The 27695-nt window shown below is 38.3% G+C and overlaps 1 protein-coding gene across 3 annotated transcripts in view; it reads right to left on the bottom strand.

The window, feature by feature from the left end:
- Positions 1-27695, bottom strand: part of PREX2 (phosphatidylinositol-3,4,5-trisphosphate dependent Rac exchange factor 2) — a 294349-nt gene that overhangs the window by 164626 nt on the left and 102028 nt on the right. For all 3 annotated transcript variants that reach the window (XM_025871440.2, XM_073892858.1, XM_073892859.1), the window contains exons 8-12: positions 24201-24304; positions 15040-15189; positions 11573-11717; positions 8214-8314; positions 497-600 (exon numbers count right to left, since the gene is read on the bottom strand). In XM_025871440.2, the coding sequence (XP_025727225.1) occupies positions 497-600; positions 8214-8314; positions 11573-11717; positions 15040-15189; positions 24201-24304 (604 nt within the window). The remainder of the gene's footprint in view (positions 1-496; positions 601-8213; positions 8315-11572; positions 11718-15039; positions 15190-24200; positions 24305-27695) is intronic.

The following is a 27695-nucleotide window of genomic DNA, read 5'->3' as shown; positions in this document are numbered from 1 at the left end:
GTACTATGAATCTGTCATATACATATGACATATGCAAAGTCTTTTTAAAATTATTTTTCTTAAAATGTAAAATTTCAAAGTATTAGCAGAAAATAATTCTATGCAACAATACCTCACACTACGTGTTCATTATATGTCAATATAAATCTTGTCAAGTGTGCAAAGAAAACTGATGTTACATAAATTTTATATATTTATATATTTTTTAAATTTATTCAAGTATAATGGCCATTTTTGCTGCATGTGACATACTTTTCAGTGGATATAATCTGAGTGTGCAATTTCATTAGTTCCATTTAGAACTACACAACAGAATGAAAAAAATGATCTAACCCTAGAATTCTCTAAATAGCAAGAAGAAATTGAGAGGCTTGCTTATGAATGCCATTTTCTATACCAGAAGAATTTTTTTAAGTCTCTCAACAGCATTTTATCTTGGTGAAGTATGACAACATGAGTTCTGCTATTGATAAAAGGTTCTGGGAGAGGTTGTTACCTTTGAAATCACGTCCTGCATCTCATTTCTTGGATAAAATGTTCCATCATCATAGCGAAATCTATATAACATCTGTTCTGGCTTGAATTGATGTTTATCAGTAACTAAGAACATAGAACCAATATATTAAAATACTGACAGTCTAGAAAGAGGAAAACAAAAACAACTAAATTTATAAAATACATATTCCTACATACTAAAATTTGTAGTTTTAACAAAAACTTTTGTTTCCCTAATGCAGTAATACTAATCCAGTATTCTGACAGTAAGATTTTGTTGTATAATGCATTTACAGTTTAATGATGCATTTCAATATAATGATTTAAGAAATAAATTGAGATCAGCAATATTCAGTTAGCATAGTATGAGGGTGTGTACAATGTATTATTTTATTTATATAAATATACAAAGTTGTGTTTTCTATTTCTTCACAGTGCCACAAAGTTGAGCAAAAAGTGTCCTTCAAAGAGCAGATAATCTAACCAGTGAATTATAATTCAATTCTCAGTTCTAGAAGTGAATTTTAGTATTTATCTGTTTTATCCCACAGCGATCAGGCCAACAACCAAACATACACCAATCTTGACCATTTATTCTGTGTTTAGATCTCTGGAGTAGATTATATAATTTCAATATGTAACTTCTTCCAAAATGTCAACAGTTTTCTGAAACTGAAAAATGCTTTTCTTACATGTCACTTAATATTTTTGCCCTCAGTGGAAATGAGAATGGTCATCCTTCACTTTCATCCTTGAGGTAAGAGTTTCATATTCATAAAGACTCCTATTTAACTTCCTCTCAAGTTTTCTTTTTTTCCAGGAAAAGTATGTTATAGACAGTCTAACAAAAAATGATTGTTTGTGGAGGAAAAACAAAACACAAATTAAACCTCGAAGAGTTTATATTTAAATGTTTTCTTTACAGGGAATGCAACATTTGCAGAAAAGATAATTTACCACAATGGGCTCTGTTTTCATGATTAGCTGGAAGACTTTGACCTTTTTGTTTAAAACGTTGAAGGGGGAGAAAAAGTGGTCAGAATCAATTTTCATGAACTACATTTGGTGAGGGGCGCCCGGGTGGCTCAGTAGGTTAAGCGTCTGCCTTCGGCTCAGGTCAGGATCTCAGGGTCCTGGGATCAAGCCCCAAGTCCGAGTCCGAGTCCGAGTCCGAGTCCGAGGCTGAGTCTGGTTCCCTGCCTAGCAGGGGGTCTGCTTCTCCCTCTGCCCCTCCCCACTGCTCATGCTCTCTCACTCTCTCACTCGTGTACTCTCTCTCTCATAAATAAAATCTTGAAAAAAAAATGAAGGACATTTGCTGAATCCAGAAGAAATCCAAAAGACTTATCTATCACACGTACATACACGTATGTGAAGTTTCAGCTATTTTACCCCAACCTACCCAACCCATGTGCATGGCTTGCAGCCATCAGATCGACACAGGACTGTTGCCAAAGAAAGATAGACAACACAGCCTTTTGGCATCTTCTTATTTCCAGATCAAGCCAAAAAGAAAAAAGCATGTGTGAAAGAAAAATAATATCGAGAGAAATATTTTGCAATCCTATGGCATGTTTCGAGACCAGTTATTTATTTCTTCTCTGCAGCCTACCTATTCTAATTTTTTTTTTGAAAAACAGTAATTGTTTAATAATATCATTTATTATAGACAGCATTCAGATTTCACCAGTTAGGTCATTTTTTAAAAAAACTGTTCATTCAAATCACAATTCCAGATAAGGTCCCTTGTGCTACCGTTTTTTTTTTATTATTATTAACAACACATAATGTTTTATTTGTTTCAGGGGTACAGGTCTGTGATTCATCGGTCTTACACAATACCTATTCTAATTTTTATCCCCTAAGATTCACTGAAATAAATTATTGTCTTGATATTTCAAAATTCAAGGAAACACTGGGCCCAAACGTCTCTTGCCATAATAACATAAATGGTGATTTAAAATTCCTATTCAAAATGGAGTGCTTAGTCGTATGGCAAACTCTTACAGGACTTTGATAATTCATCTTGGGTTAATCTGCAACTCTTAGCTGTTGCCTTGGAAAAACAGTGAATCGTTCTGCATGCAAATGCACTCCCCCAACTTCTTGAACATGAAAAATGGGTTTATTAACCGTTGAGAGTGCGGGTCGTGTGAGAAAGGTTGCTTAACATTGTCTTCTAAACAACTGTGCAATACTGAGATATTACTAGGGATACAGCTGGCTTTCTAGGTGGTGGGAAAGGAGTGCTGATCTGTAGTATTCACCAATTTCTGTGGTATTAAATATTCCCACACTGGCCAATTTCAAGCTACCAAAATAAAGTCAATGAACACCGAGTTAGACGAGCAGTGATACATTATAATTTAGTATTTCCATACAGAAATAATTGATATAAATAACACTAAGAACACAGACAACAATAAAATAGAGTAAAATATTTAGGAAGTGATGAGTTTTAATAATATATGAACTTTGTTTATAGTACAATTTGTGTACTATCTGTTTATATAATTTTTACTAATAGCTGTGCCTTACAGCCAGCTTGCAAATTTCCAAGAAATTTAATTACCAGCTCTCTTAAGTTTGTATAAGCCAACTTCAGCACAATACTGGATATAATGAATGTGGTCCCTGAATTGCATAAGCATTTATAATGTAAATAATAGACCCAGACAAGAAAATCTATCAGCATATCATGCCAAAAGCATATGCTGTTTCAACCCAATAATTCCTGATATAGCAAGCCTTTCCTTTTATGAAGTTCTCAACAGTATTTGCAGTGTGAATAGTGGCAATAATAGTCAACTCTTTAAGCTTTCTCTCTTTAGAACAGATGGTTCATTCAACTTTATTTTAGGAATTCTATTTTCACTAAATGCAGCTGGAACCACATACCAATAAAACTAGCATGTTTGGCTCATATTTCTACATTCTAATAAAATTATTAATGTACAATTGCATAATATGTTCTCCTACTCCCAATTCAGGGGAATGTGTACTAGTTAATTTTGGACACTTAAAAAAGTGATTACTTTTAGCAACAAAAATTCTGTATGCCAAATCTGAAATTATAACTGATCAAATCCTGATAACAATAATAGTATAGGCCACTAAAATCAAACTGTGACAAATAGAACGATATTAATAGAGAGTACTCAGTGCTTTATTTTTCAGAAAAAGAGTTAATCAGGTTATAAATATCATTGTTCAAAAAGATTTATTATAAGTTAAGTAATCAAAGAGTTTTTGCATTTGAAATTTCAAAATAAATTTCAATCCAGAATTTATCTCTTACTTCCCATTCAAAATTGTATTGGAGAAAAGTGGTGTCTGAAGTTGGAGGGTAAGTTGATTAGGACTGAAATTCTACCATTCTGATATTGCTTACCAAAATAATCTTATGGTTTTTTTTTCTCTTTAAAGGGAGGCAATTAAAAAATATTGTGAGAAATATCTTAACAGAATAAATAAGGGTGGTTCTCTCTCTATGGAACTCTGCGATTCTTTCAAGAGCTTTCAGCAGTTATGAACTGAAGAATAGGTCAGATTCTAAAAGACTATTCATGAAGATATTTAACCAATATTATTCCAACTCTACTTTGTACTAACTTAAAATTGACTTGAAAATGTTTGGCTAGCTATTCATGATTTCAGGCAAAGTAGTAACAGTTTTGTCACTGTAAAGTCAGTAAAATTCCACCCATAATAGTTATGCCTTCAGTTTTCAGAACCCAGTGCACAATGCAAATAAGTAACTAGTTCTCATAAAATTCCTAGGTCACCTTTGATGAAATAGGAAAGCAAGAGTGGAAGGGCGGCTTGAAAATAACCTAAAAGTCCCTTCAAAGGACATCCTCTCCCCCACACCCTGACTCTTTCCAGCTCTGGGAATAAAATTTCTGTAATTACCTTTTATCTATTACAAAGTACCTCACAGTCAAAAAGGAAAATATTATAACAAACTTAGTGTGTTGCTCTTTCTAAATACAGTAAGCAATCCCATACAAGGACAAAAAGTTACATTTTTTAAATAATTTAAATAGCATCAATTGTTGACAGCTTTAAGATTTTTTTCTATTTCTAATTCATAATGGTTTGAAATCACTCAAATTAACAATAGAAGCTACAAAAACCTCCACTGAAATAGAAATGTTACAACTTATTTTTATGACTAGTATATGCTGATATCACTATAAAACATTGACAAGTTTATATAATGATTACTCTGGCTTTAATATAGTTCCATAGATTTTATATTGACCTGGGAGCTATGCCTCAGTGGCAGACACTGGGTTGTTGTTTACCAAATTGGGTTAGCTTTAGTTTCCCCTGGGCATGCATCTATACTACATTTCTAAGTTTCTCTTGCAGTAAGGAGTGGCCATGGAACTGGGCTGCATCTAAGGACATACACACAAAAGTAAGGCACAACGGGGAGTGTACAGGCCCATTTAAAACCAAAACAAACCAAAAACTCCATCACTCCTTCAAGATGACCTTTAAGAGCCCTGCATTGAAGATGGATGAGCCTCTATCAGGCACCAAAACCCTGTGTGGGGGAGAGCACCCAACCCCATCCTCCACCAGTGACTGGACTTTACCTGAGCAAAAAAGTAGCTTCTAGAAATGTAAGCCACTGTACTGAGGTGTGTATCTGTTACAGCAGCTAGTGTTAACCAAAACAGTTTTCCTTCTCAATTTTCCCTGCAAAAAGTTAACTCTCCCATCCTAGTAGATTTCTACCTTTCTAAAAGGAAATATGTCAACAGCTGGATTGCTTGATGAACAAGGTAAAAAGAGGGTCTTAAAACTACGAGACCATAAGAAACAAAGGCCATTAGTTCATGTTTGCATACCTTAAAGTATCTAACATGATATCTTACACACAGATAGGAGGAGGAAAGAGTCAGTAAGGAAAAGAATAAACAAAGGTGTTCATAAACAGATATTCCCTCCTTTGCTCTACTGGCAAGACATAGTCCCTGGTAGGACATAGTCTAAATGAGAAAGGAATCATCTGATTTCCGAAGGTCTGTGATTGTATGCAAATCCTCTCTATAGTCTACTTACTTGAGCTTCAGTAGACTGCCAGACAAAGCAAATATATTCCCTTCTTGACCCAAGTATATACTTGGACTTGGGGTCAGAGGAAAGGAAAGAGAAGCAGCAAAGAGGAAAGCCATCTAGCCCAACATCTTTTCATATTTACTTATAAGCTTTTGGATGATGCTTTTTAGCATACTAGGTGCTACATGGTGTTTTCACAGTGCTAAAGAATCAAGTACAAAATCATATACAATTTATCAGTATTATCTGTTTACTCACAATATAATTATTCATTTACTCATTCAGTGAGCAAATATTTATTGAGCACCGACATGTGAAGGGCACTGGAGGTATTTACTATATATTAACAAACAAGGCTCCTGTTCTTACAGTACTTCTATTTTGATTGGGGGCCAGAATCGGTATGGGAGATCAAGAGAGAAATAATAAATAAACAAATAAAATAACAATAATTTTACCGAGTGATAAGTTCATGGCGAAAATTTTAAAAAATTAACAACGGTTTATTGTAATAATGGGATGAGATTCTACAAGAGTGTCACTGAAGACATGAGTCATGGATACTGCAACTTTTGTCATTTCATTCACTGCTTGTCCCTCCAGCACCTAGAAAGGTCTCTGGTTATATATTAGGAATTAGTTTTTAAGTAATAGTTGAGTGAGAACAGCAAGAGCAAAGATCCTAAATGCAGCGTCATCCTGGAGTGTTTAAGGAAGAGACAGAAAGCCACCCGGGCCACAGTGTAATGAGTTAGGTATAACACAATGTGCCAACTCACAGAGGAAGTCAGGGGCCCTATCGTGTGGGGCTTGTGGGCCATGGTAAGAGATCTGGACTGTGGTAAGGGGTTCCGGACTCTTCTTTGAGTTTAATGGGATGCCGGTAGATGATTATAAGCAGGAGAATACCTTGATCTTGCATTTGTTTTAAAAGGTCTCCAGCTGTTACCTGGAGGCCATATCACAGGGATGGAGGGCAAAAGTGGGAGCAAGGAAGGAGAAGATGGTGACTGGGGAGAAGGTGGGGATCCTGGAAGTGAGAGAAGTGATCTGATTAGGGATCTATTTTGGGGGTGGAATTCACAGGGTACCCAGTATGGTGGGGAAACACTGGGAGGATCTAGTTCATTTTCATCCTACTCTAATGAAAAAAAAAAAACAAAAACAAAAAAAACACTGAAATACCTTGGTCAAATACCCGTGTTTATTCATAATTCCCTCTTTTTCTCCTCTCCCACATTTTGCATTAGAAATTCTTCAAGCTTTACTTCTTAGTCCCATTATCACTGCTTTCTTCTTTCTTTGTTGTTGATGTTCTCAGGAACGTGGTGCTCTCTTGAAATGATCACCAAATTTGCCTCTGGATCTCTCTGTACTCTGAGCTTTACACATGCATTTTCAACCTCCTGCTGAGCACTCCCCTGTGGATGTCTCATGCCCAACCTGCCACAAACTCTTTATCCTCTCCCCACGCTGCTCCTTCTCCTGAATAATCATCCCTGTCATCCAGACAGAAACCTCAGAACAACCTGATCCTGCTCTTCACTCATCTCCCACATCCAACAGTTATTAAATATGCCGCTTCAGCTTTACCAAAGTCTCCCAGATGGGCCACTGTCATCATGCCCTAGAACATATCCCTCATCTTCCTACTGCAGGGAAAGGCGGGGGCCTCCCAGTGGACGGGGGTCCCGGCAGTGAGGCCTCCCGATGGATGGGGCTCCTCGCAGTGTCTCCAGTGTCTCCACTCCACATTCCACATTGCTGCATCTAAGGGCTCTAAAAGCCAAGTTCTGGCCACTTTTCTGCTTAAAAGTGTCCATCACCTCCTCACCTCCTTCAGAATAAACCCTACATATTACAGCCAGAGAGTTAAGATCTTGTGGGATCAGATGTGCCTACCTTTCTCACCGCACCCTTCCTCCGTAGTATATCCACCCATGAAGTAGACTGTCTTGCCTCGTGAGATTCTGTGCTAGTTCCTGAGGAGGCCACCACGAGCTTTCCCACTCCCATTCTATAGTATCTATACTATGTCTCCAGGCAGGACGTCCTCTGCCCTTCTGTCCCTGTCAGAGTTCTACTCATTCTACAATGCCCTATATTAAGGCCCTTTCTCTCATAAAGCAGTCCCAAATACTCCAATTAGAACTTGCCATTCCTTCCTCCACAATCCCATACTGAACTGTATTTCTAATTTTTGCCTGTTCTGTAGCCTTCACATTAAAGTTAACAAATATATCACCATAAACCCACATTCCCCGGGCGCCTGGGTGGCTCAGGTGGTTAAGCGACTACCTTTGGCTCAGGTCATGATCCTGGAGTCCCGGGATCGAGTCCCACATCGGGCTCCTTGCTCAGCAGGGAGTCTGCTTCTCCCCCTGACCCTCTTCCCTCTCGTGCTCTCTATCTCTCATTCTCTCTCTCTCAAATAAATAAATAAAATCTTAAAAAAAAATTTAAAAAAACCCCCATATTCCCCAAAACTCCCAGAACTACAGTTCTGTATAAGGCACTTGAAATGTTGTTAAAAATACATAAGCATCCTATAATGTAGACATTTACTATAAACTAAATTGATTAATGGAATTAAGATGCCTCCAACTGGTGGACAAAAAGAATAAATTAGTAATTAATAAAATAATTACCATGGTGGATGATTCCATTTTCTAATAATGCTTGTCCTAAGTGTACACCTTCTTCAGGCCTGTGAATCTCTCCAATTTCCAACAGCCATGACACAAATTCACTGCAACAGAAATCCAGTGAAACAGTTAAATAGATCCCCCCCCTTCCAGGAAGTCTATTTCTACCATGCTTTCATCACGTAGCTTTGGAAGGAATCTCAAAATACAAAGAAATATTTGCAGTGCATTTCAGCATGCATTTTTCACATAAGCAAAGCCGAAAATTATTTAAATTTTACTCTATTCTAGAAAACCCATGTCCATACATTCATGCTTACCTAAACCATATATAATAGCTATTCAATTTACTGAGACCTCTAATAAACACAAAGGGAAAATTTTAGAGTAGTTTTAACTATAAAGAGAACATAATAGATCCTAAAGATAACTAACAGGCAAAACAGATAGAAAAATAATGACTTAATATAAGAGATAGACTTTCTGGAATATGGCTTTCCAGGCACAGAAAACCAGTGTGTTTGAAATTCCAAGAAGGCAAACCAAAAAAACCATCCCCCACGTGGTAGATGGAATTCTAAACATGTCCTCTTACGCCCTATCGAGAATCCCATCCCTTGGTTTTGTAATCAAATCCTAATCTAGGTAGTGCTATGAATGGATTTAAAAAATATGTATATTTATTTATTTGACAGAGAGAGAACAGCAGAGGGAGAGGGAGAAGCAGGCTCTCCACTGAGCAGGGAGCCCGACGTGGGGCTCGAACCCAGGACCCTGGGATCATGACCTGAGCCGAAGGCAGACGGCTAACCAACTGAGCCCTCGACCCGCCCCTAAATGGATTTTGTATATGTAACCAAAATCCCAAGTCAGTTGACCTTAAAATATGTCAATTATTCAAGTGGGCTTGACCCAGTCAGTTGAGCACTTTGAAGCAGAGAGTTTTCTCAGGCTGGTGGCACAAGAGTAAGAGAAAAATTAAAAGCGCAAGAAAGATTCGGTGAGCCACTGCTGCCTTTGAAGACAGAGGGGCCATGTAGCAAGGAATGCAGGAAGCTTCTAACTGAGAGTGGTCCTGGCCAACAGCCAGCACAGAAACAGGACTTACTCTTACAGTCACAGAGGACTGAATTCTGTCAACAACCTGAATGTGCTTGCAAGTGGATTTTTCCTCAGAGCCTTAAGATAAGGGCCCAGCCGCAGCTCAGCCCTTGATTTTGGCCTTGTGAGATCCTAAGCAGATGGCTGAGTATTGCTCACCTCGACCTCTTTCTGACCTATTGAATTATGAGCTAATGAATGGGTGTTGTTTCAAGGCACAAGAATGTTGTTATTTATTTTGCAGCAATATAAAATTAATACACACCAAAAGTTCTACTATACTGTTTTCAAATTCTGGTCATTTAGTGGGGCACACAGTGGCTCAGTCGGTTAAGTTGTTTTCGGCTCAGGACATGATCTCGGGGTCCTGGGATCAGTCATGCCTCCAGCTCCCTGCTCAACAGGGAGCCTGCTTCTCCCTCTGCCCCTGCCCCTGCCCCTGCCGTTCCCCAAGCTTGGGCTCTCTCGCTCTCTCTCCTCTCAAATAAATAAACAAAGCCTTTAAAAATAAGTAAATAAAGTTATTTAGTAAATTCATTCTTGTATTAAAACTGTCACCTGGGGTGCACCTGGGTGGCTCAGTCGGTTAAGCGTCTGCCGTCGGCTCAGGTCATGATCCCAGGGTCCTGGGATCGAGCCCCAAGTCCCTGCTCAGTGGGGAGTCTGCTTCTCCCTCTGACCATCCCCCCTGTCATGCTCTCTCTCTCTCTCTCTCTCAAATAAATAAAATCAAAACAAAACAAAAAATACTGTCATCCCAAAGGAATACTCCAGCACAACGCCATCCATCAGAACTGTCTACCACATACATCTGCTGTGGCTGTGAAAGGCCAGGGAGGATGCCAGGTCACATCTTTTACCATATGGGGGGGTGGGGGAGGAGCCCCAGACATCACAGATAAGTAGGATGATGTTTTGTAACACAGGAGAGCACCAGCTCGGTAGTGATGTTTTTTATGGCTCTGTGGTATCATTAAGAGAACACTAAATAGAGAAACATTTTACAATAAAATATTTTATCATGCTCATGCTATAAAAATAACATTTGAACTTTTACATAAAGTAATGGATACATTTTAGAATGGTTTCAATTTTACACAGAGGTCAGAGAAATCAAGCTATAGAAAGTGTCAGGAAATTACTTTTCCATTTATTTCCAAACCAAAAGCAACACATATGGCTAAAGTCAAATAACCGAGGGACATGGAATTCTAAAAATGGATATCTGTCTAAAAGGCAGAAGAAGTTGTTAAAATGCTTTTAATTCTTCTACTAAAAGGAGCATTCCAAAAGAAAGAAAATTTAAAAAGAAGTAAAACTTCAGTTTTTTCCTCGATGGCACAAAAATAATAATACCAACTCCAGGGGCACCTGGGTGGCTCAGTCAGTTAAGCATCTGCCTTTGGCTAAGATCATGATCTCAGGGTCATGGAATCGAGCCCTGCGCATCGGGCTCTGCACTCAGCATAGAGTCTGCTTGTCCCTCTCCCTCTGCTCCTTCCCCCCACTATCTCTCTCTCTCAAATAAATAAATAAAATCTTTTTAAAAAAACCAACTTTTAAAAAATACAAAGCTTTTAACTCCTAAGTACGTGTCTGATGATTAGAAATAATGTATAGGAACAGCCAGCACAGGGCTGGGCTTAAGGTGGCCGCCCTTCCCTTTGGTCCTGCAAGCTTCACCCAGCAGGGGCTCCCACATGCAGCTGTCCGCAGAACCCAGAGGACACACAGTGGATCTATGCTAAAAGCCCAGGCAACCTCTCTGCGTGTTGCTCTGTGCCAGGTCCACTGCATGACCCTCTTTTTCAGATTCCTCATTGAGAGTCCTTCATGCTGAGGCCAGCTGTCAAAGCGCTGGATTAATCTCGGGTTTAGACTGTGTGTCTTGCGTTCTCTAGTTCTCTGACTTGTAGGCCCCGTAGATGCATCCCTGCTGGACTTCGTCCCCTCTCAGCGAACCCGCCTGCCTGCCAGCCCTGCCCGACCCCAGCGTCCGCTTTGCCCTTGGAACACGGTACATCTGAAATTGTTGACGTCAGGGATGGACGGATAGATGTCTTAAGCTTTCCATATTTCTGGCTCTAGGTCCATTCCTTCATCCCACTACGGTCCAGGAAATGTGGACAGGAAAGAGATATTCAAAAATGCCCAGAGGAATATTTTTTTTAAAGAAAAACAAATCACTCAAGGAAGGGTAGCTAACACATGACATAGTGAAAATCTGAGAGAAATCCATGCACCCAGACTCTCGACCTTACCTTCCAAGGAAGCATTTAGGGAATGTGGTCAGTTTTCTTTTTCTGTCTTTGATCAGATTCCCTTGCTTGCACATCATCTTATAGAGTTTCTCACCCTGTTCAGAGATCATTACCCAGGTGTCTTGCTCCATTCCTAATTTTAAACCTATTGAAAAGGAAACCAAGGACAGGTAACTGAAAAAGTCTCCTCACTCACTCCTGCCTGCATGAAACCAACACCTATTGCATGTCGACCCTGGGCAGGGGGCTGCCGATACAGAGCTCTGTACCACAGGACCCTGGTCGTCAAGAAGCTCAGGGGATCCCCGGGAGACAGTCTGGACAGAATCCCCAGGGCTGTGCGGCACCTCTGGTTTGGCCAGTGAAGGAAGAACAGCTGCAGCTCAGGCTCCAGGCACCCCTTCTGCAGCATTCGATCGGCACAACTGGACAGGTGGCCCTGAAAACAGCCTTACGGCAAAGGCTGTGACACAAGAAAGGCATATTCAGAGGATCTTACCTCTGAGAAATATGAAGAAAGGTTTCACAGAAGACCCATGTTCAAACGCAGAGGGATGAACAGGATTTCCAGAGAGAGAGAAAGTGTGCACAAGAGTTACCTGAGGCGAAGCACCACAGGGGGCACACAGCCCCGGGCTCGAGGTGAGAGGACAGGGGCCACACTGGTGAGTTAGGCAGGGGCCTTGCTCAACTGCAGGTTCCACGTCCTTTGTCCCTGAGGTATCAGGGAAACATGTAAGGGTTTCTACCAGACGGAGGGGAAAAGCAAGGCAGGACAGGAAAGAAAGTTTGGTTGCTTTGGAAACAAAGCTCAGACAACAAACAGGAACAAACTGAAGGGGGCAGGCTTTAAAAAAAGGGAGATCATTAGAAGGAAACCTCAAAAATTCAGGTAAGGTCAAGCCCCTGCAGACAATAGTAGGGGCCACGGGGCAGAGAATGAAGCTGAGAAATATCTAGGAAGTGGTATTGATAGGATACAGCAAAGGGTTAAACGTAGGCATTATGGAGAAAGAGAGATCAGGATGCCTTCCAACCTTTTGAGGAAAGCCGAACTGGGGAATAGGGGGGTAAGAAGCATATTTGGAAAAGGGTTTCAGGTAAGGAGGAGTCCAGTACCATGCAGGGTGACTCTGGACATTCAGGTAGAGCCTAAGAGTCAGTGGAACGCACGCATATGAAGCTCAGGAGACAGGACAAGGCAGGACACAAAGATGGAGAAAGTGGCAGTGCAGACATGGACGTGAAGCTGGTAGGAATCGGTAAGCCAGGCAAGGATGTATCTTAGAGGGGACCAAGTGTCAAAGCTGAAACCCGGGGAATACCCACAATCAGGAGATGGAACTGACGAACTGTTGCAGAAGAAATACTTGAATCAGGGCGCCTGGGTGGCTCAGCTGGTTAAGCATCTGCCTTTGACTCAGGTCATGATCTCACGGTCCTGGGATCAAGCCCCGCATCAGGCTCCTTGTTCAGCAGGGAGTCTGCTTCTCCCCCTGCTCCTCCCCATACGCTTGCTCTCTCTCTCTCTCTCTCTCTCTCTCTCTCTCTCTCTCGCAAAAATAAATAAATAAAATCTTTTAAAAAATACCTGAATTATTTTTACTCTTCTAGCTACAAAATTTTTTATTAAAATTTTTATTTTTTAAAATGGAGGAGCAATTACCATTTGCCAGTAGCAGAGAATAATCCATTAAGAATAGAGCCTGTTAATATAAACAAATTTATAGAATGTGCTTGTTTGCTTGCTTTGCTTTCTTTCTCTTTCCTTCCCTCCTTTCCTTCCTTCCTTCCTTTCTTTCTTTCTTCCTTCCTTTTTCACTTTAGGTTTATCTATATGCATAGTCATTCTGAGGAAAAAATAAATAAATAAAGCTTCAACTTGACCAAACATTTATTTTACCTTTTAAATGATTTGCTGCACTATTTGAATTGATTGCTAGATTCAACAAAACTTAATCAGCTATGTATTCATAATCTTTGTTTTAAATTTTCCTAACTGGCTCTCCATCCAAGATCAATCAAAGGAGTTAAGTATTTGAAAATGCTGTGGAAATTCTCAAACGTGTACTATGAATATTTTAATAGAAGTAGGAGCTTTGTATGTTCTTCAAGGGAAAATTTCTGAAGATGGAAGAAAGGGTTCTTTGTGTTCTGAAATTTCATCAGCAATGAGATATTTTGCTTCTAAGTCTCTGAGGAAAAGGAATGAACACTCTCTTGTTTCTTATCAATTATTTGGTAAAGAAATTAGTAGTAACACAAGCATTTCTATTTCCTACTTGAATTACAGAAATATGCTTAATTGCAGATAAACTTGACACAACTGAATATTGTCAGATCGAAAACCTTTTGCAAATCTTGCTAAAAACATGAAGCAATTTTGAGCCAGGCCTCCTCATATGAACAAACTCCTTATTGGGTTGCATTATATTCAATGGCATTGTAACAATTCTAAAATGTTAATGTATATCCTGAGTGCCTTATTCTATAATTAGGATACTAACATATTTAGTCTAGAAATTTTCAGTGTACTGTTAAAGATATAACTGCTGAAGGCCCTGCATTATACTATTGAAGTTTGTCTCTTACAGGAAAATCCCATAATGATGTTTTAGAAATGGTAAGAATAAGGTGCAAAGAAAACCGAACAAATTTTAAAGCAAATGAAACCATTTGCTGTAGACTGAACGTTTGCATGCCTCCCAAATTCATATGTTGAAATATAACACCCAATGTGATGGTCTTAGGAGGTAAGGTGTTGGGCAAGTGATTAGGTCATGAGGGTGGAGTCCTCATGAATGGGATTAATGGCCTTATAAATGAGACACAGAGAGATCTCTTGCCCCTCTGCTATGTGAGAACACAGTGAGAAAATGGCCATCTACGAACTGGAAAACTACTCTCACCAGACACTGAATCTGGGGTTCCCAGCCTCCAGAACTGTGAGCTACAAATTTCTGTCGTTTATAAGCCACCCAGTCTGTGGTATTTTGTTATAGTGCCTCAACAGACTAAGATACTATTTAAAAGACACTGCTTGCCACAATATATCATTTTACTAATTATACAATGTTTTTCTTTTCTTTTAGCAATAATATTAGAAGTATTCAAAATGTATTTTAGGGGTGCCTGGGTGGCTCAGTCAGTTAAGCATCTGCCTTCAACTCAGGTCATGATCTCAGGGTCCTGGGATCAAGTCCCACATCAGGCTCCCTGCTCAGTGGGGAGTCTTGCTTCTACCTCTCCCTCTGCCTGCCACTCCCCATTGATTGTGCTCTCTCTGTCAAATAAATAAAATAAAATATTTTTTAAAAAAAAGCATTTTAGCCTGAGTCTTATATCACATGGGAAATCTAAGTGAACACCATATGCCTTTTACTTTCTTATAACTTCTGCCCATTATCTGCTTTCTTGCTAAGCTGGAATCTTCACAAAATATAATAGTGCCCAATTCACACACCCACCTTTTCGTCGTTCTCTTTCTTTCAAAATAGCTTCAAACCATTCATGTTTCTCCTCAGGTGTTTTTGCCATACACACAAACCATTTATTTTTGGCTGTGTTATGTATCTTCCATCCATTGACAACAATGTGTCCACTGCTATGGAAGTCAGCTGGAAATTAATGGGTAAAGGTGAACAACAAATATAATATCAATACAGTCATTCAATTCATAACAGTTCCAAGATCATTGAATTCTCAAAATTATCTTTGCTTTATATGTGTAAATGAAGAACGTAAAAACAAAAAATTAAGTGTTTATATATTAAATGCAGTCAGTACTCAGGAATAGAACATTTCTAACTCATAACATTAGTATATTACATGAAACTGAACATCTGAACTAATTAACATTCCTTTCCTCTATGTCCAAAAATATTATGAAAGTTCCTAAAGTAATAAAAAAAGAACTTTTAAAAGATTTTCATCTCAATAATCGAATATCCAAGGTGTCAGATTCATTTTGTCTTTTTAATATTCCTTTGAAATATTATTCTAGGTTTCAAAAGCAAACTATACCACCACAGAACAATTCTCAGCTGTTTAATGAACCCCACAATAAGAATCAGAACAAATGAATGGAACATACCAAGAGTACATTTACCTAATCTTCAATAAATGGAAAGGTTCAAATGCCAATCCATTATCATTGCTCATGATTGAAAAATACACACTCTTTAAAATTACCACATCATTCCATATAACTGGCTTGAATAAAAACAAAAAATTTTTTTGAGTCTGAATTCTCATTGTCTTTTTCTACGTCTCATCATAATTTTGGCTACATTGTCATGCTGGATTTGAAAATGCCAACAGGAAACCCTCTATGGCAGTTTTCTGCCTAACAGCAGGTAGAGAATAGTGATGTTACTTGTAGCCAGATTTTACTGGCATGACAGTCTGCAAAGCAAAGATTCAAAATGAAAAAACATATGACAAAGGCCTGAGTCAGCACCTGCCCCAATTTCAAGTGACACTTTTCATTCATCTCCCGGAGAGTCACTAAACAGTAATGGTGGGTAGCGAGGAAGTGAGCCACAAGGTGTTAAAGGTGGTTTAGAGAAATACTTTGTGGCACTGTACTATTTTTTATTTCTTTATTTTTTCTCAAATGGCCTATTTTATTTGGTGAGTTCTGAGTAGAGGCAGGCATGGTTGGCACTCATTCTCCCCAAATCTTGTCCCCATTGTCTTTTTAGCTCCCAAATCACCATACAGTATATGTGACCAGATTAACTATTCCAAAATGCATTTTCAAATGATTCCATATAGTTGAGGGTCTTTAAAATTCCAAGTTATATATGAGCCAGAATAGACTTATATTAGATCTTAGTCTATAATATATATATACATATATGTGTATATGTATATATACAATATTATACATACACACATATATGTGTATATGTATATATACACATATATGTATATATACACATGTGTGTGTGTCTATATGTACATATATATGCCGTAATTCCATTAATAATAACAATTTCTGATATAATAGCGATTCAAACTAGCAGAAGATTTCTGCCATCAGGAAATAACAGTCTGTTTTTAAAAGGAATTTTTGTACTTTCCTTCTTACCCTTACATATTTAATTCATATTCATATCCTATACAAAGTAGCAGATCCTAGTAATACATGTCAGATAGGTATCGATGACATTAGTAAGAAAGTAAAAATTATCAGTTAGTAATTATACCATAATGCCTTGTTACCTCCTACAAAAATCACCAACCGAGAAATAATGATAAATTGGTGGGGAAAAAAGATCAAATTGTACATGTTTACACACCCTCCTCCTCAAATGTGTCACCTTACAGGGTCAGTATCACAAACAAGCATAAGCTTTTCAGACTCTCCCCTCTTCCACAATCAGACCGAGATTAGCTAAGTGAACCCAGCACTGCAGCTTAAAAGACCCCACATTCCCACTAGTGTTATTCCCCTTTTAATCATACTCCAGGTAAAGAAAATCACAAGAACCACAAGCAACGTACAATAATTAAATATTGGACTTACTGTAAAATGAACATAATGTATTCTTTCCATAGAACACCGAGGAACACAAGTTCATGTGCTAGGCTGATGCTCCTGACCCTGCACATCATATGCCCTGGGCCAGCCACCCCTGTAACCTGGGTCTTCCTTCCTTCCCTCCCTGGATTATTTGAGCCTGACATTGCTCTCTCCACACCCTGCTGACTCTTCCTTCAACATTTTTCATCAGGCCATTCCTTACTTCAAAAGCTTTTGGCAGCTCACCACTGAATCAAGTGAAAACATGAAAGCTTGCTTTCGTGCTTCTTCTTAAACTGACCCCCCCCACCCACTGCGTTCTCCTGTGGCCTGGCCACTTTTTGCGGCTTTCCTCCTTGTCCTGTGACTTACCTGTTCTCCAGGCTGACGCTCACTCTCATCAAGCTACCCAGCTCTGCTCTCTGCCTCAGCAACTCTTTCTTCTCCTTAAAGTGTACCCAGATCTTTCGCAAAGCCTTGCCTAACCATTACAACCTGGGCATTCAAACTTCCCTTGGAAAATGTATGATTAAACTCAGAACCAGACAAGTCAGCATGTGATTGCACATGGCCATTGTTTCATGAACAGAAAGCAAGACTGTTAACTGACTGTAAAATCTGACAAGTCAAATAATAGGTTAATTGCTGTACCAATACAATATTTTGAAAGAACAGCTTATGTCACCTAATAATTTAAAATGAAAGGATAGGGGCGCCTGGGTGGCTCAGTCTGTTAGATGTCTGCCTTCGGCTCAGGTCATGATCCTGGAGTCCAGGGATCGAGCCCCACATCAGGCTCCCTGCCTAGAGAGGAGTCTGTTTCTCCTTCTGCCCTTCACCCTGCTCATGCTCTCTCTCTTGCTCTCTCAAACAAATAGATAAAATATTTTTAAATAAATAAATAAATAAATAAATAAATAAATAAAATGAAAGAATAATGTTCCTTTTTTTTTTTTGAAAGATTTCATTTATTTATTTGTCAGAGAGAGAGAGAGTACAAACAGGGGGAGCCTCAGGCAAGGGAGAAGCAGACTCCCTGCTGAGCAAGGAGCCCAACGCGGGATTCGATCCCAGGACCCTGGGATCATGACCTGAGCTGAAGGCAGACGTTTAATTGACTGAGCCACCCAGGCGCCCAAACATGTTCCTTTTTAAAGTTTATGTGCTAGCCACTTTCTATCACTAATTTTAAAAATCATAATTTTAAACATATACACAAAGTGTATGTGTATATATATACAACAGGATTCACAATGTAGTATAAATATCACAATGATATCAGTTACCAAATTACCAATGTTCTACAAAATAAGCAACTGATTCTCATTTATTTTGCAATGAGAATTAGTGATATATAAATGGCTTCATAATTTCAATCACAGCACATTTTTCAATAACTTCATTCTAAAAAATAAGTTTGAATTCAACTTATTTATTAAGAACAGCCACATAAAGATCATGGAAGGGGCACGTGGGTGGCTCAAATCGGTTAAGCATCTGCCTTCAGCTTAGTTCATGATCAGCTCAGGTCATGATCCCAGGGTCCTGGGATCAAGCCCATGAGCCCATGTCGGGCTCCCTGCTCAGTAAGGTGTCTGCTTCTCCCTCTGCCCCTCCCCCCCATTCTCTCTCTCTCAAATAAATGAAATCTTTAAAAAAACAAAATCATGGAAAAGCCCAACAGTGCTTTTCCTTAGTAGAAATTTAAAAATATTTTTTAATGAAAGAATAATTTATTAATGCCAAATGTAAGTATTTGCAAGTTTCAATGGATCTAAAATATAATTCTACAGGAAGTGTTAAAAAGGAATGGAATTAAAATTGTCATTCATTAAGTGTAGAATATCCAAATTCAACAGTCTCTAGGCACTGATGTTTTTTCCGAAAAGAGAAAAATCCAAGGGGCAGCCCTGAACAACTTACTAATTACTTTGAAGCTACACAGTTTGCAAATTCCTCACTCTTAATTCAGCATAGTTTTACATAATGAGATGAGGTTTTTCTAAAACTGATACTACTATAACTCTCAATGGAAATGCTGGTATCTTTTCAATAGTGTGAGTTTTAATGAGATGGAAGCTAGCCAAGTACTCAGGCTAGGAAACAGAAGAAACTGCCAGAAAATATTATTCAAAACATCAAGAGACTGATGTCCAAACAATGTGTTTAACCCTTATTCTGGTGATCAACAGTGTGCATGCACAAATTTCTAAGAGGAATTTTAAAAATTATAACTTACTCATATTATGAATACTTAATGCTGAAAAAATTATTTTGGAATAAATCTTTGATTTTATCAAATAGAAGAAAATTTTCTGGCATCTAAAATTTCATTTGACATTATTTATGGGAAAAAAAGTTTCTTAAAAAAGGTTCTAACTGATTTTTCCTTTTAAAACTAGAATTAGCTTCCTTGACCTTTTTGAAATTCCCAATAACATATTGAAAATTTACGTGTATCAGGAAGGAACTAATACATGCCTGGTAGTCTTTTCAACATTGTAAAGTTACGCTACTTTTTAATTAAGAATGTATTCAATTCAGCTTATACAACAGTACTATGGTTGTTAAGGTAACTATGGTTTATCTATTTTGTTGACTACTAAGTAACAATAAATATATGTTATGTGGTGATAAGACATGAAGATAAAGATGATTATAATTCAGAAAATGATTCTATTTAATTGAAAAGAGGATAAAAAAGAAAGAGGATATAGAACTACAGAGTTCATGTTTTTAAGCATTTTTAAAAAAATCTGTGCATAAAAAGAAAATTAAAGGAATATTTCAAAATTCTCATTTATTTCTCTTTAGATGATGAAATTATCTAGTATTTTCAACTTATTTCTGTTATTTCCAAATTTTCTCTAATTAGCAAAATTTAATTTTAAAAAAACCCAAGGTGTTTAATATCTTTAAATGGTTTAAAATATTTATATTGAAAATGACAGCTGAAATCTTTCTTTAAAAATATCTACTCACTCAAAAGAACACCTTAAAGAATAAATGAATTTCCATCTTATTTATTTCAAATTTGACCATTGTATTGAAATTTGTGGTTTGTGCAACACTGAACTGCAGATCACATTTTCTAAAGGTCACCATTTTGCCCTCTGTCCAACTACACAAATAAACTAGTTCTTAAGAAAGAATACAATACAAAAACAAACGAGTTCTTAAGAGAGAATATAAATGATCTGTTGTTACTTTCTGAATGAATTTCTAAGCATATACTATGAAAATTACCAAGAAAGTTAATGGCAGAAAGTTCAACAGCTTTCCTATTTAGGTCTTAAGCTGGATATTTTTTATGCATTATGATCAAACTAATATCTCAGAAAGAATCTTCAAAGAATTAAATTAGAATTAATCAAAATGAGAGATGGATCTACAGAATGGTGGAATAGAAATCTGGCCACAAACTCAATGGCTACCACCTTCCTTGAACATAAGCAGTAATGGATAACATGGATATATTAAAATAAATACACAAATTTTTACATTTCTGCATGTCATATCATTATTGCATTAATTTTTTGTATTCTGAGATATAACTGATATAATCCAACTCATTAAACATTATAAGTAAAAGTATAATCAAGTTTATTTTTCAAAGGTTTTAGATAGTTACACACTGGCTAAAAGCTTAGTGTCATTCCAAATGCGATTATTTCTTCTGCAAGTTTTGAGCTAAATCAATACAATCAGTGTCTGATGGAGTCCTTAGAAAAGAAAAGCATTTTACTTATACCGAGAGTATGCAAAAATACCTAATATTTTTATAATATATTCAAATAGATGGGGAAACATTTAAACTTTTCATCAAAAGTTCTAAGCACACTTAAAAATTTATCTTGATTAATTAATTTGTATTATTTTGGTATAGTCATTGTTTGGTTTTGGTTTTGGCAATGAGCAGATGAGCCTGACAGTATTTGCCATCCCTCATGTAACTCATCCAGGGTCCAAGTGTGGGAAGGACTTGACATATGGACATTGGTCAGCTCTGCTGAGATCTATCAACATCAGAGCTCCCATTCATAGAGTTTAAAGTAAAAACACTTGGGGCTCCTGGGTGGCTCAGTCATTAAGCATCTGCCTTCAGCTAAGGTCATGATCCCAGGGTCCTGGGATCAAGCCCCACATCTAGCCCTGCATCGGGCTCCCTGCTCAGCAGGAAGCCTGCTTCTCCCTCTCCCACTCACCCTGCCTGTGTTCCCTCTCTTACTGTGTCTCTCTCTGTCAAATAAATAAATAAATCTTAAAAAAAAGAGTAAGAACACTTAAAACCTGAGCTCATCAAAAAGAAATGGAGATTTTGTGATGGAAATGACCAAGAAAACAAAAAAAGGAGAAAGTTGGTATAGCACCCAGATCGTTTCTTAGAAGAAACGAACAACCAAAGTTAATTTCTATATACTGATGCTTTATCTCTTCACAGCTCTCCAGTTGGTCCCTATAGATTTAAAACCCATATGGAACCTCTGCTCCCTATTTCTCAAGGCATGGCCACGGTCACCAAAGAAACCTTGCTCCAGTCCCAGCTTCATATTAAACATCTGGGTTAACTTAGACGAGTTAGTTCTTCAATGTGGCTTCATTTCCATCATCTGAAATGTTAACAGGGTATATTAGTTGAGCTTCAAGATCCTATTCATCTTCAGAAATTCTATTTTTGAGTTTCCAAGTCCTGGCTGAGGATATACGCTTATCCTAAAGACCTAGTAGTCACACTTACTAGAATACTAAATTTTCTTTGCAGGAAGCAAAAGGAAGGTAGACAGCCGCAGCCTTAAAACTTCTTTAAGTGACCTTGTAGCAAGTATTTGTAGCCAAATTCCTGCAACATGCTGTGTATATATGTTAAATGGAGAAATAAGGCCTTAACTGGATACTACAAAGTATTATTAATTCCTTCATCATATTTCAAAGGAACCTGAGCCTTGGAAGTTTGTGCCAAGAGGTGTCATCAGACAATTTATGACTAAATATTCTGAAATGTCCTGTCTTCCCCACTAATTCATATCTACCAGTGTCTGAAGACTTGTTTCCCTAACATCCTTATCCCCCAGGTACTGAGGTCCTGAAGGCTACCATCTTACCAGCACTAAAAGAACATTTTCATGGGATTGAATCCAAAGTCCATTTGCATTAAAGCTCCATCACCCAACATAGGCTCTCACTGCCCTACATCTATGCTGAAGATGGTATTCTGGTTTTTTTTTTTTAAAGATTTTTATTTATTTGACAGAGAGAGACACAACAAGAGAGGGAACACAAGCCCCAATATGGGGCTTGATCCCAGGACCCTGGGATCATGACCTGAGCCGAATGTAGACGCTTAACGACTGAGCCATCCAGCGCCCCTGAAGATGGTATTCTATGCCCATGCCTCCAATGGCCCTGGGCTCTTAGATTTCTTTATCTAGTGTCCCAGTTTCCCAAAACGTAGGAATCATTGTCAAATTCATCAAAATTTACCAAAATTCACTCAGATTACCCGTGCAAATGGTACAAATGGGGACGACCACACCATCAGGGGGAGAGGGAAAGAAATGAGACACAGGAGCTGTGTGCCCATGAAAAGGCATAAAAAGGGGAGAAAACAAAGAGAAGGCTAAAGTTAACAGGGGACAGGTGGTTCCAGCAGGGGGAGACAGGGCCAAGAAGGAATAAAGTGGGGGTTTGAGTGTGCCTTCCTCTGCCTTCCTTCCACCCACCTCAAGTACAACATGGGCTTTTGGATATTCTCTTGAGCAATCGGGTTACCGAAGCAAGATAGCTGTTCACATGTAGACAGACAACATTCCTAAATGTCACTAGTGTCCTCTCAGAGCATTAAAATGAATTAAAATGCCACCTTACAAAAAATATTGGGCACTCCTGACACGGAAAAATAGCCTAAGTTCCACATGTTAGAATGTGAGTATTTGCGGACAGGGATTTTCAACTGTGCCGGCAGTCAGACAGCTCCCACATCTACATCCCTCCTTTAGCCCACGTGGAACCTCGCCACAAGATGACTTGGTTCCCAGGAGAGTACACCTGGGTTTTGCTCATTGCGCATCTTTTCCCCTTACCTGCAGCAATCATGCTTCACTATTTATGTTCTGGACAATGTTTTAGGATGCTAACAATGGGATAGAGAAATGGCACACAGGTGAGCATCTGAAAATTTGTGCCCATGCAGATGGTAAACATTCTCCTCCCCTCTGGGACTAAGAGATGGCAACAGAGGTATGTGGTAGCAGGGAGCTGATCTGTGCCCCAATTCCATGTTTAAATGGGGTATTATAAAGGCATTTCTCTATATGGGAATTAAAGTCACTTAGCAACAATTAATATATTTTATTTCATCTTGTCATTTCTCCTAGAAGCATATCTTTGAAATTCTAATTAAAATCATCGGGGGGAAAAAACGTGATCCAACTCACTAATCATTCATATTATAGACTAGTATATCATCATATTACTTAATATGATGCATTGATTTTTTTCAAATAGAAAATAACTTATTTAACCTCAAACATTTATTTAATGTTTGTGACTAATCATGATTTGATAAGCTTACTTGTCAAAGTCTGTACCGTCAAATCTGCCATGTGAAAATGCACTATCTTTAAGTAATAAAGTAAAATACACAAAACACCCTTCCTCTACAAGCAAATTGACAACATGTTTATATGCATAGTGGCTATATAGCTAATACAAATTTAGAGTTTTCCATATTCTACAGTAAATATATTATATGAAAAAATATCACATATATACATATAAAACATAGTATAACTTGAAGAAAATAAATTAATTCCTTATTTTCTGTACTCATGCTGGCGATACCAGGAACTGTGAGTGTGTACATCACTCCTACTCAGCTGTTTCTTTGTATCTCTGGTGAATGCCAGTGTGTTTCAGCCAAATATAATTTTCTACTTTGCCAATAGTCCCCGTCTCCCTTATCTTGCCTTTCTCCTCCAACTGCTCTACCTAACGAAGTATTTCTAAGCTCTAATGCACCGCAAATGAATTATTCAGGTGAGAAGTCTGTCTTATGAGGGAGTTTACTAGTGGTGTTTCATTTTAAAACTACAAATTACCTACCTGTGCCATCATCCACATTTTCCACTTCCATCACCTCTGTATTGATCCGGCCACGAAAAAGGTACCGATGTCCATCTGTAGATGCCTTGCTATTCTTCAACCGTCTTGTAACGGAATGAAATCACAAAAACTTTGTTACTAAACTTAATAAAAAACAGTGTTGAAGCAATATGATGTAAGCTATCCTCTGAAAAAACAAAAAAGACACCAATGCAATCAACGATATCAAATGTTAGGCTCTTGGTGTTTACTTGTGTGCTCCCATTCATAACAGCACTGGTTGCTTTACAAATGAGGCTTATGTACTAGCTTTTGTAAACAAATGGAAGCTTTGGACTAAGAACAATATACAGTTGGGTGGGTAAATATGTGCTTTTGCTCAATTTAGAACATAAAAGTTACCAAATCAAAGTCTGTTACACACTAAAAGTTAGTTATTTTAAAATTTCACTTGATTTCTCTCACTTTCATTTCTCATTTTTCAGTAACTAGCTGGTAATTTCCATTTCTTCAAGCTCGGGTAAAATTCAGTTAGTACTTATGATTTCTCTGCAAAGAAACTGACTGTGCTGGAAATTCTTCAGCTGAGTGTTATCCAGCTGAAAATATTTTTCCTATATTGTTTCTATGATATGAGACCTATATACTTGTGGAATAAGTCTCTTAATATATGTATAATCCTTTATAAGGGTCTTATTTACTTTTAAAATAGTCTAAGACATTCCAAAACTTTGGTATAGTGTGTCTAATACTGGTTTTTAATCTTAAAAGGTATGTACAACAAAGTTAAAATATCCAGGTTTATAAATGAACATTTGTAATAATAAATTATGTGGTTAAGTGTGTTTATACTTGAATCACTGAACATTCAGAAGAGATTATTTTAGAAAGTTTTTTAATTAAAGAGGAAAGATTCTAAGAAATGATTCAGGAGGATTCAAGAATACCTAGTTACTCAAAAGATTTCAATTGACTTCAACTATTCCATTTGACTCATTGACAAAAGTCTGGCTAATAATTTAATATGCTGAAATAATTATTCATTTATTGTGTTGTACAGACACATCTGGCAAAAGTGAAGATGTAAATGTTCACCAACTTCACTATCCCTCTCCTCCTCACCTCTGCAGTTAGATATCAGCCCTAGGTATCAGCCCTCCCTGCAGGGAGGGGTCACAAGGTGGTGTCCCAGTTCCTGAGCTCCTTACGTGAAAGAGAGTATATATTCCTGGCTTATCTGTCTAAAGCTTCATCAAAATTCAGTAGTCCTTCACCCCTACTAAAGGAAACTAATTAAATAGATTAATTAACCTGATTTAGGGTTTCTCGGCCCCAGGTCTTCACCATCTTGCACTCCAATGATCATTATGAAAGTGACCTCTAAATGTCCTTTGCTAATAACCTTAAATAAATGTTACCAATTAGGGATTCAGTCCATATAATGTGCAAGTTGGCATCATAGCCAGCCTAAGATAGAGAGGAATGCAGAGCATACTAATATGTAGGTAATTGCATATTCTCCCAGGTAGGACATAGTATTGTGGGTCTTGCAAATGAGAATTTCTTGTAAGTTTATACATCATACTTCAATCATTTGTTTTAAGTTTAATATCCTTGATAACAGTTTTATTCACAGGCAAAGAATCATAGCATGGAACCTATCACTAGTCCTATTTTCCAAAGCATTAATTTTCTTTGTGATCTTGTCAGTTCTGAACAGGCTTTTATATTTCTCTTGACATGTAGATAATAACACTGAATATGAAATTCCAGTAAGTGTCTGATCAACATTGTTAACGCTTAGCTTAAAAAGAGAGATCTTTGGTCCCTTCAGAAGGTGGTTCTATTAAAGTATACCTACTGAAAAGCCTATGCTTTGAAAATAATTTTGCTCTATATTGTAATGTAGAATGTTTGATATCCCAATTCTATGATTTCCCTCCTAATTATGTGTTTTAGTGGTCATCAGGACACATCTTGCAGGAATGTTCATAACAGCAGAAAAACTGAGACAAACAAACAAAAACCTAAAGTCCACTGATAGGAGAGTGAATAATATTCAACCAATGGAATATTATACAATAGTTAAATGAATAAACTATGCCTATACATATGGATACACATTTTACAAACTATATTGTATACAAAATACAAACTGCAGAAGACAAAATACATTATAATACTTACAAAGCTCATTAACAGGCCAAACTAAGCCATATCATGTTTGATGTATTAAATATTACACAACACGGAGGAGGAGCAAGATGGCGGAGGAGTAGGAGACCTAAATTTCATCAGGTCCCAGGAATTCAGCTAGATACAGATCAAACCATTCTGAACACCCATGAACTCAAGAGGAGATCGAAGAAAAGAATAGCAGCAACTCTCTGAACAGAAAAGCGACAACTTTCTGGAAGGTAGGACGTGCGGAGAAGTGAATCCAAAGCAATATTTGGGAAGATAGACAGCGAGGGAGGGAGCCTTGGTCAGCCGCTACCGGCAAGTGATGGAGCAGCGGAGAACAAAATCAGAACTTGTAGAAGTCAGCTCCGCTGAGGGACGTCCCTCCAGTGGCTAAGCAGGGGGTGGAATGCTCGCACAGTGTGGTCTCAGGACCCCCGGGGTCACAGAAAGACTGGGGGTGCCTGAATGCGGCAGAGCTCCCAGGTATTGGAGCGGGGAAGCCGGCTGCAGAGACGGAGCCTAGGAGCAGGCTCTCAGCTCGGGGTTGCCATAAACCATGATCCGCAGCACAGTCGGGCCACTGCTCTAACAGCAAGGACCAAACAAGCAGCAGATCCAGGGAGACTCCCCTTCCTCTCCCAGGAGGAGTAGCAGGGGAGTGCACCGCAGGGATCTGCTGGGTTTGGAGACTCCACACGGGGTCCTGAGCCAGAGACAGAAACGCTCAGTCACACGTCGGGTTAGAAAGGAGGGCAACCAGAGACCGGGGAGACAGGAGTGATTGCTTTAATCTGGGGGGCTCACTGAGGAGTGGGGCCCCGAGTTCTCGGCCCCTACCGGAGGGAGATCGGGAAGCCGACATTTTGACTCTCCCCCTCCAAAGCTGTACCAAAAGCTTGCAGGGAACAAAAGCTCCCGAGACCAAACCCAAGCAGATTACTTAGCCCGCCCCCAGCAAAGGCGAGGAAATTCCGCCTCTGACAAAGACATTTGGGAACCACGGCAACAGGTCCCTCCCCTGGAAGATCAGCAAGAACATCCAGCCAAGACCAAGTTTACCAATCAATGAGAACAGCAGCACTCCAGCACCAGAGGAATACAGCACATAGAATTCGTGTCTTTTTTCCCCATGATTCTTTAGTCTTTCGAAGTTAATTTTTTTGATTTTCTTTATTTTGTTCCTTTTCAATTTTGTTTATTCTTTTTTCCCTTTCTCAACCAACATCTTATCATATCAATGCCTTTTTTTAAAATCTTTATTATATTTCATTTTTAGACTCATATTCTATCCCTTCATTGTAGTTAACCTTA

The sequence above is a fragment of the Callorhinus ursinus genome, unplaced genomic scaffold (genome assembly GCF_003265705.2).
Source record: "Callorhinus ursinus isolate GAN/ISIS: 27379988/994484 unplaced genomic scaffold, GSC_fseal_2.0 scaffold5, whole genome shotgun sequence".
Classification (NCBI taxonomy): Eukaryota; Metazoa; Chordata; class Mammalia; order Carnivora; family Otariidae; genus Callorhinus; species Callorhinus ursinus.
This window is presented reverse-complemented; position numbering and strand designations above follow the sequence as displayed.